General features: G+C 35.8%; 1 protein-coding gene across 1 annotated transcript in view; it reads right to left on the reverse strand.

Annotated features, from left to right (window-relative positions):
• Positions 1-544: 544 nt before the first annotated feature.
• The window catches only part of LOC104158080 (ryanodine receptor 2-like), a gene marked incomplete at both ends in the record, with an annotated part of 71141 nt that continues 61307 nt past the window's right edge, over positions 545-10378 (reverse strand). The window contains 3 exons of the mRNA XM_009695639.1: positions 545-621; positions 2658-2737; positions 3698-3797. Of these exons, the coding sequence (XP_009693941.1) occupies positions 545-621; positions 2658-2737; positions 3698-3797 (257 nt within the window). The remainder of the gene's footprint in view (positions 622-2657; positions 2738-3697; positions 3798-10378) is intronic.

Raw genomic sequence — 10378 nt, forward strand, 5'->3', positions numbered from 1 at the left:
TATATAAAACATTTAAAATATATATATTTTTATATATAAAATCAATATAAACTGTCAAGAAGCATAAATGGACAAAAAAAAATCACTGTACCTCCACAGTTTATTAAAACAACAATACTCCATTCCTTTTTGTGCTTTCTAAAAAGTCCTATTAATATTTCTAATAGCTGGTTTTTCCCAAAATCTTTATCGTTACTTAACATTGATCATTAACCTGGTCTCTGCAGGATTACAGGATACCCACTGAGTTAAGAATTTGCCCCTGAGGAATGTTCCTAACTCTGGAGTTGTTTTCTGGCGTATCTCAAGTAGACACAAATGCCATAAACATTTGTGAAAAGAGCTCTTTTACCAAGGTAGATTGATATCATATGAAGATTTTCATATCATGAGCACCACCTTGTCCTTTACCCCAAATCCAGCACATTACAGTCCCCAGGTGCTGTTTGCAAAAAGTATGTAGAAGTTCTTTCCAAAACTGTGAACCCTGTGGAATAAAACCTAAAAGCAAAATAATAAACTTTTAAGCTGGATGTTTTCTTACCTACAGGACTGCATAAGACCAGCAAGGCTCTGAAAGAATCCCACATCCTTTTTATCCTTGAGGTAGTCAAGCATTTTCTGCAGTAAACACAAATAATTTATGCAGAGAATTAATATTTATACTATGTGTTAATCTAATTAACTTAATACTATATGGTTTCTAGATTACTAGTGATGTTGGTGTTTTGAAATAGCTCTAATGTTTACAAATTAAAAAGTCTTGCAGAGAAAAATCCAGGTATCAAAAATAAAAAGAACATTTAATGCTCATGTCCTTTACACAAAAGAAGATCATCGATACTGGATATTCCTTCCTAAAACATGGAAAATAAAGATAGTAACTAAAGTCAACACAGCCAGCAGAATTTAGTGTTTAATATAAATACAATCTTGACACTACTAGGCTACAAATTTGTATTGACAGTACCGTTTCAGCATCAGACTGGGTTTGTCATAACCCCAGGGTTTTTTAGATTATTTTAGTTGCAACAGCGTGTTAGTAGTCATGTGAGTATTTGTAAAATTTGTTTTAGTTTTATTGTAATGTGTAATACCTATCTGATAATAGATTGCAATAACCAGAAGTTATTCAGTGGAGTGAACTCTGATTTCTAGAATGCAATGTGGTGTTGAGTGAAGATACGGGATGATACCAGAGGTCCTAGTTGTGAACAAAAATCACAATGCTCAAAGATCAATCTTAGCAGGAGTGCTACAAGAATTCATGTTGTGAACGAGGCAAAACTCTTCTTGCAAGTAACAAAAATAACAGGAAAAATGGATAATAAGTAGCCTTCAAAATGAAGGAGCATATAAGCAGACAGTGTTAACAAAATGTATCAGCGTAACCCCAAGTAGACCCAAGATCACAGAAAAAGAACACCCCCATGAACAACACCATACTAATCAGAGCAAAGAACTCCAGAGGATGATGATGACGACTTTTCAAAACCACTTCTGTACCTCTCCCCCCACCCATACCATTCTTCCCAAGGAAGACTGAAGAGTTGATCTTAGGACCTGAAGGAAAATCAGAAAGGTGAGCATAACACCAGAGAAAACAGGTAGAAATGAGGCAACTGAAAAATAGCAGTTCTAACTGTATTACTAGTGCTTGTATAAGTATGTAATTAGGACTAATAGTATTAGTATTATTGTAACTGTACCTGTAACTGTTTCCCGCATTCTGATTAGTTAAGACTTTATCAAATCATTTGAAAGAATGTAGATTGGAGCATTACAAATTCAGATTAAATAAGTACGTACAAATATCACTATTTTCCTAAGTAATTTAATGTGATGACATCACGAAGAACTGCCAACGGTTCAAGCAGATAACTTTTCTGCACCATTTGTGGTCTTTCTGGTTAATTCCTGGTAATGACAGCCCCTGAAAAGAACATTATTTTTGTCTGCATTCAGCTGCTTCAGTGGTTGCTTAACTTGGGACCTTAACTGTTCCCAGTTGTCTGTACCCCTCAAACTGCCCTACAGCAATGTAGTACCGGCAAGTATGAAGCCTTCTGGACTCGGGAATCTTCACCTAGTACAGAACACTGAATGTGCTCTGTATCAGTCACTTCTCTTCAACAGTGCAGAACACCGTTAACATATCCGACTTGTCCACTGCTCAGCACATTATCTTACTATAGATTAGAAAATCATACTTGAGTTCTCTGCTTTTCTCGCCAAGACTCTCCATGGCATAAGTTAAGGACTTCTGAAGTTGTGTAATATTTTTTTTTGGTGGAGACTAGGGTCATCAATTTTGCTCTGCTCGCTACAGGAGAATGGCAATCTCCGAAGAAATCCTTCCCTCCCACAGAACTGCTCTAAAAGTTAATGAATTAACATAAAATTTACCCCTTCTGGTCAAAGTGCAAAACAAATTCCTCCAGCCTTGTATTCTGTAGATGAATTATATGTATACGAATAAGAAATATATACCTAGCAAACAAGGTACTTTTGCACACTATTTTCTTCTGGGAACTAGTGTAAGAGGATAAACAGCATCTGACAAATAGTCCTGTTACATAATGCACTACTACAATAATAATGACCTGGTATAAAGATCTGTACTAACTAGAATGGGTGAAAATAAATTAGCACCTTACCTGTTGAACGGTAGAATTTCCTCCATTTAAGATAGCAATCCCTAGCTTTAGGGTAGCTGCAACCATTGGCCCCATCTCACCTTAAAATTATTTTAAAATATACTTTTAGATCATATATAAAATAAGAATGTTCTATTAACTTATCCATACAATGACTTAAATGGTAATTCATCAGGAGAGGCCTTTTTGTTTCTCTTGTAAAATAGACCTGGTGTTCTTTCATCACCTCTAGTGTGACTTTATATCCTCCTGCGTGCTTGCAGACATAGTGTAATGTATACACAGCACACAAAAGAAGAAAGTTATAAGACAGAAAGAACTGAGCTCAATGAATATAAATCATGTTTCATTCACTAGAGCATCCAACAGTTGATTTAAGGTTGGGTGCACAATTTTAAGCTAGCTTTCCAGTTTAACAATGTGTCTCCTCTGCATGCCAGTCTAGAGGTTTTTTTCCTGTTTCTTCAGAAAATGACAGTGATCCAAAGCATTTATTTACAGTAAATGAAATCTGTAAACAGGAATTTTTAAAACATCACTAATGTAGAAATAAATTGCAGAACAGATAAGGAAAACATCAAACCTTAGAGTAAGACGATGTCTAAGGGACAAATGCATCATTTACATTTCTGAAATGTTTTATCAAAGTACACCCATGAAGTAGGTATTTGGAGAGTGGAGGATAAAAAGACCAAAGTTTACACCTACTTCAGAATTGTATACATCCCAGAATTCGAGGGTCTTTTTGTCATTGCATACTGCTAAAGCTATGAACTTTTTCACACTTCCTCTCAATCATCACTAGAAAAATAATAATAATAATTATTATTATTATTATTACTAATAACAACAATCACCTCATGAGAATTATTCATTATACTTTTCTGGATTAGCTGTCAATAATTTTTGAAACTTTGGGTGTATTTTGAAAGCAAACTTTAGTGCCAAACATCTGCAGGTTTTGCCCAATAAGAACTACAATAATTTCAAAGATCATCAGAAATAAGGTTTAATGTGTAATCTATACAACAAAATATTACCTTTACTAGCACTGATTGTCTGCAGAACCATCTCAGCAGCACCACGATCATGCAGTCTGGCTTGTTGATACAGAAGTTTTTGCTTCTCCATTTCTTTTTCCTGAATAAAAATTCCAGTCATTTAAGATGAGGACTTCAGTTACTATCAGTTCTCCAAAGGCTTTTGGCTTTCTCTTAGTATATGGGCTCTATGGCAACATCATGGACCATTTTAATACATACAATGCTACTGAACAGATATTTAACATGTTCAAGTAATATTCTCCCCTTAGTAGTTTTCTTTAATATGCTTTTAGCAGTTTATCTGAAAAGAGTCATCTCAATTGTAAATCATTAGGTTAGTTCAAAGCCCATGTTCATTATATATATATACTGCATATGTCAAACTTGCACTTTTGTGCTGTGTTTTTGTGCAACAGTTCATACTCTTAATAATCTTCTCTAGTGTGACCATAACTTCATACTGCTCAGTATGCGGTTCTTGAGTTGCAAGTTGTTGCTGAATACCAGAGTAACAGAAGCATCTTAGAATTTTTTTCAAAACATATCATTATATTACAATATAGATTGTCCACCCTACCAACAGAATATTTGATAGAATACACTGTGCTTTTATATTTTGCATTCTCTAGCGGCAACAAACAATACTGCATGGCGTTGCTTGAGCAATGGTGAAGTTTGTTCTTTATAATTTAAACTACTACCGAAAACATAAAGAAGAACATAAAGAGCAAACATAAAGGCACAGTTAATTCCAGATGAGTTTGAACTTTCACCAAGTTAATTGAAGTTTGCTGGAGAATTGAGGATGACTAAGCAGTATAAGTTGCAAAATGGAAGTTGCATAGAGCCCTATGACAGTGAGTCCATCGGATGGCGTGGTAAAAAGCTTACTCAAGAGGAACATGACACAATCAGTTAGTATCATGTCCAAAAACACAACGCCCAAAACATGTATGACCTAAAAGCAGGAACAGCTGCAGCAGAAGTAGCCAGAATGACAGCTTTGCTGCCATAAACTTTCCATCCAAATTACGGAAAAAAGACATTGGAAGATGGAAGAGGTTTAAAAAATGAAGGCTTGCTAAATAGAGGGTATGAATAATAAATTAAAAAAGAAGAGGTAAAAGAGAGAAATATGTTCAAATGAATGAAAAAGAAACCTTTAACTCAAAAGCAAACCAACACAGATATTTATGCTGTTACCAGAGAGTTCTCGCCGAGGCTGGCAAATTTGTTTCTTAAATCTTTGATAATATCGTGCTGCGGAAACAAAATTCATCAGGGTTTTTTTTTCACACTATTAGCTCTCCTGTGGTTAAATTGTATCTTTCTTTTTTCTTTAAATTATGTGACAGATCTAGATGGAGGCACAAAAAGGAAAAAAAAAAAATGGCAGCTTTGCTTCATATTTAGCCATGCTAAGGTTTGAAAGTTTTGCCTTCATGTTTAAACCTCTTCCTGGGAGTTCAACAAAAACGGAACAGAAACATACACACACGCACACACACCCCCCACACACAAACCACCAGAAAATCATGACATCACAGCTTCGATATAGCTACAATAAAATATTGTCATTTGCTTCAGATGCCACTGAAAATTGATCAGTGCTTCTTTTTTAAAAAATTATTTCCTATTTCTAGTCACTTTGAGTTTTAGACCCAACAATCTTTTATTTTTCTTCCATTGTAAGATTTATTATTCACTTGTTCACAAGCCTAACATCAGCTATACTACTTTCACTATACAATATTTTTTTGATAAGTTTATAAGAATGCTTGTAGGGAGATGCATCTGCATAATCTACAGACTAAAAGAATGGTTATGCACACTTCTTTCAACAGCACTGTAGAAGAACAGCAGAAATGGGCATCGCCAAACAGCTTAAAGGCAGAAGAGTGGCATTTTCCATGGAAATCAGGCTGTCTAGGTAACTAGTAACAAAGTAGACCAAGAAAAAAATAAAAATCCACCACCAAAAAACCCACCACAAACATGTCTTCTAAAAGCAACCATTCCTTTGATGATAACCCCCAAAGATCATGGTCCCTTCTTCAGCTTGACAATGCTTTTCACTGTTTCTTTCTCCATGCAATGTTAACAGGTGTGTACATATATATATATGTGTGTGATGGCAGCATTGATATGAAGTTGGCCACCCATTGCATACAAAGTGTACTAAATTAATGGGGCTGCTGGCTTGTGAAGATATCCCCATTTCTGTAAGATGTGCTTACTGCTAACACTGTTATCTGTGCTATTAGCACAGGTTTTTGCACTTTGTTGTGCTTGCCAACTGATGTCAAGAAAATACCAAATAATTAGCCAGCGGTTTGAATTTTCTGTCATTTACAAAACCATCACAACAATAGCAAAAATACTTCATACTAAATGAAACATTTAAAGTAATTGACCAGAATTAAAAAAAAAAACAAAAACAAACTCAAAAAACCCAAGTCTATTTTATCTTGGGTGTTTTCCATTTATATGAGAAAAAGCTGACCACTTAGAAATGTATGTACATGTATTCCCACATTATAGACCTTCTCCAGCCACCTACCAAACCAAGGAAACTTTTTCATCATACTCTTCAAAAGCAGAGACTCAAACATTTTCTATTCATTCTATTTTTTTGTTTGGGTTTTTTTTTTTTGTTGATTTTTGTTTTGTTTTGTTTTTTTAAATCACTACAAGCAACCACATGCCAGAAAGCATACATTGGGTAAAACCACAAGTTTTAGCTTGAATTTCTAGGCAACAAACTTGCAAAAAGTAAATAGGAGATTTAATTGACAAGTGCACCACTGAAATTGTTAATTTTCTTGTAATCCATACAGTGAATGCTTCTCACACTGTCCCTTGGAGCTAAGCCATATGGAGAGGTTTGTTTGCTGCTACCACTAACCCCACAGCCATGGAGTGCAGTGATCCTACTTCTACAGAGTGTTCTTTTTTTTTTTTTTTTTTTTTTTTTGATATGAGATTATGAAATACTTAGAGTAAACACAATAAACAAGAAGATGGAAAGGGAAGAAGTTACTTTCAACTCAACTATTCTAAGATGAACGCTTCTCCTTTGAATTGTCTTTATATTTTATACTTTTCAAGAGCTCCGCTTAGTCCGGAGAATAAATGCTATTAGACAGGCCTTACACTGGCAAAACATCTGTTAATTTCAGTGTCACACATGCATGAGTACAAGCTATGTATTAAAATATAACATCAAGTACTCAAGCCGAATCTTTATATATATTTTTATATATACATCTTTATAGACATTAAGCCTTTAAACTCAATACATGCTGTTTTATGCTCAATAAATAAAGTTGAATTTTTCCTAAATCACTCATTTTGGACTTCATCAGCTCTAAAAAAAGTATACACAAAATGAAAATATAATGCATTGTAATTCCTGAAGATTAAATATGTAGAATTTTAAGAGTGTAGAGGAGTTCATTTTATCAAATATGCTTTCCATATTAAAGAAATATTTCAATCCCTGCAATTTCACTCATATTTCTGCTTCTGCTGAAAGTCTCAACCCCAAAAGATTTTTTTTTCTAGTTGAAAAATAATTTTTAACTAGCTGATATGATATCCATTATTATACCTCACTGAGTTGAAGTATTCTTTCTGATTGAAACCTGTCGTTACGCAAATTATCATACAACAAAAGGAATTCTTTAAAGTACAGATGATAAAATATAAGAATAAGGTAAACAAGAAACTTAGAGACTAGTAAACTGCTAGCACATAAAACAACTAAAATACAATTAATCTCAAATGTGAATTTCATAATAAATGAATGGCCATTCTAAAGCCATTTCTCCACCACCTGCTGTGCTTTCCTAGTTCTGTGTACTCTTCCATAACTTAGGAATGGCGATGTGTCTCAATGCCAGGCACCTTTAAGCCTTCTATCATTTGACAGTACTTCCATGATACAAGTAAATACTGCTGAAAATGCTTGAAAGTGGTGTCTAAGTATCATCACTAAAAATTATTAACAGGTTCATAAAGTAACTACCACATTCTTAGATACACGCAGTCAGTGGTAGTCTGTTAGCAATTTTTTAATTCCCTCAAAACTACAACTACTTATTTGTAATGTAATAATTCTTTACAAGACTCTAGAACACTGCTAGACTTCCTGTAGTAGAGAATTTATTAAATATTATTAAGTAAACATATGCTTTTATCTATCTTAACTCAATGACTTCATAAAATTTGAAAATATTCCCTGCATTCATCTTTATCACTGTTGGTGCTAAACAAATAATAACAATAAAAATAAAATGTAGCTAGGAAAAACATGTATGTAAAAAAGCCTGTTTTGATTTGATTGGCTGTAAGCAACATCCAGTTTTCTTGGGCTTTAGCATAAGTGTTCTGCAATATGGTGAGATGAGAGAAAAGGAAGTAACATTTATCTAAAAAGTATCTGGGGAAAAAAAGAGAATTGAAAAGGAACACACCATCTTATTAATGAATTTTTAACAAATGTCAGACAAGATAGGAAAAAGCTATTATATGCTTCATAATATAACAGCTGAAAAGACACAAGAATCATAGCAATCATTCATCAAAATTATTTCTTGTATTCACATCAATATTCAGAGAAAGAAGTACCGGTGTTCTGCTGACTCTCCCCAGTAATAAATGTTTGGAAGGAAAAAAATTAACCACGTCATATCATTAGATTTTATGACATAACTATGACACTCAGTATCAACAATCAGCACAATAATCCACATGGGCACAAAGTAAGGATTGTTTTATCAAGATTATATTTCACATTTCCTAGCATGTGAATAATCTGTATTAAAAACTTTCATGTTATATCACAAATATATTTTGTTCATACAATATATAGTTATAAAACAAACAAAAAACCGTATACTAAACTAAACAAAATACTGCTCTGTGTTAAAATAGCATTAAATCTGAGCTGCAAATGCACAGGAATAAAGTTATCCTGAAATAAAACCTTCACTACACATTTCATTTTGGTTTGGTTAAAATGTCTCCATTTCAGCTTGCAGCAGTATCTTTACTGATGTCATCATGTCTATACTGTCATTAACTTATATCTTCCTCTCTGGCATGGAAGTTAATTTTGTTCCCTACATACTGTCTCCATATTCTTGCCATGCTGATGAGCTCACTCAACATACTCATTCCTATTCAAGTATTGGAGCTGACAAAAGTATTGAGTCTCTAAAAGGAAAAATACTGTATTGGGTGACTTTCAAATCTATGTATTCTCAGTTTCCAAAATTTTTCTCCAATGGTACATAGCTATAAAACTACACATTACTTTCAAAATGAAATGTGTCATCCTTTCTTCTTTAAAGCTGGGTGACAAAAATGACGTATTTGAAACAGCTGACATAGACATCTAGCTCCCTATAGGAATTAAAAAAAAAAAAAAGAGGGTAATGGATCATTTAGAAGATTCGATTATGACTGGAATTGAATCAGTTAGCTGGAGCAGAAAATTTTACGTACAGGGATAAGTTTGGTAAGGTTATTATGTAATTACTGCATTAAAAATAAACAAAGAACCTGGAAGCTACAAATGGTCACTTAATCACTGCAATGTATTTGTTCGTCAAAGCACATCACTCCGTTACCCCAGGACTGCCAAAGGCCCTGCTTACAAAGGTCTCTACCTTTAAAAAGGGTAGAAAGGAGGACCCTGGGAACTACCGACCCGTCAGCCTCACCTCTGTGCCTGGGAAGATCGTGGAACAGATCCTCCTAGAAGTTATGCTGAGGCACATGGAGGACAGGGAGGTGATCTGAGACAGCCAGCATGGCTTCACCAAGGGTAAGTCCTGCCTGACCAATCTACTGGCCTTCTGTGATGGAGTGCCTGCATCAGTGGACAAGGGAAGAGCTATGGATGTTGTCTATTTGGACTTCTGTAAGGCCTTTGACACGGTTCCCCACAACATCCTTCTCTCTAAATTGGAGAGGTATGGATTTGATGGGTGGATTGTTCAGTGGATGAGGAATCGGTTGGATGGTCGCATCCAGAGGGTGGTGGTCAATGGCTCAAAGTCCAGATGGAGATCAGTGACAAGCAGTGTCCCTCAGGGGGACACTACTGGGACCAATACTGTTTAATACCTTCATTAACTACATGGACAGTGGGATCAAGTGTACTCTCAACAAGTTTGCAGACAACTCAGTGGTGCAGCTGACACACCTGAGGGACAGGATACCATCCAGAGGGACCTGGACAAACTTGGGAAGTGGGCTTGTGTGAACCTCACGAGGTTCAACAAGGCCAAGTACAAGGTCCTGCACCTGAGTCAAGTTAAGTCCCTGTATCAATACAGGCTGGGGGATGAAGGGATTGAGGGGAGCCCTGAGGAGAAGGACTTGAGGCTACTGGTGGATGAAAAGCTGGACATGACCTGGCAATGTGCACTTGTGGCCCAGAAAGCCAACTGTGTCCTGGGCTACATCCAAAGCAGTGTGACAGGCAGGTCGAGGGAGGGGATTCTGCCCCTCTGCTCTGGTGAGACCCCCCTGCAGTACTGCCTTCAGCTCTGGGGTCCTCAGCACTAGGAGGACATGGACCTGTTGGAGCAAGTTGGGAGGAGGCCACAAAGATGATCCGAGGACTGGAGCACCTCTGCTGTGAGGACAGGTTGAGAGAGTTGGGGTTGT

This window comes from Cariama cristata, unplaced genomic scaffold, assembly GCF_000690535.1.
Source record: "Cariama cristata isolate BGI_N322 unplaced genomic scaffold, ASM69053v1 scaffold12222, whole genome shotgun sequence".
Lineage (NCBI taxonomy): Eukaryota > Metazoa > Chordata > Aves > Cariamiformes > Cariamidae > Cariama > Cariama cristata.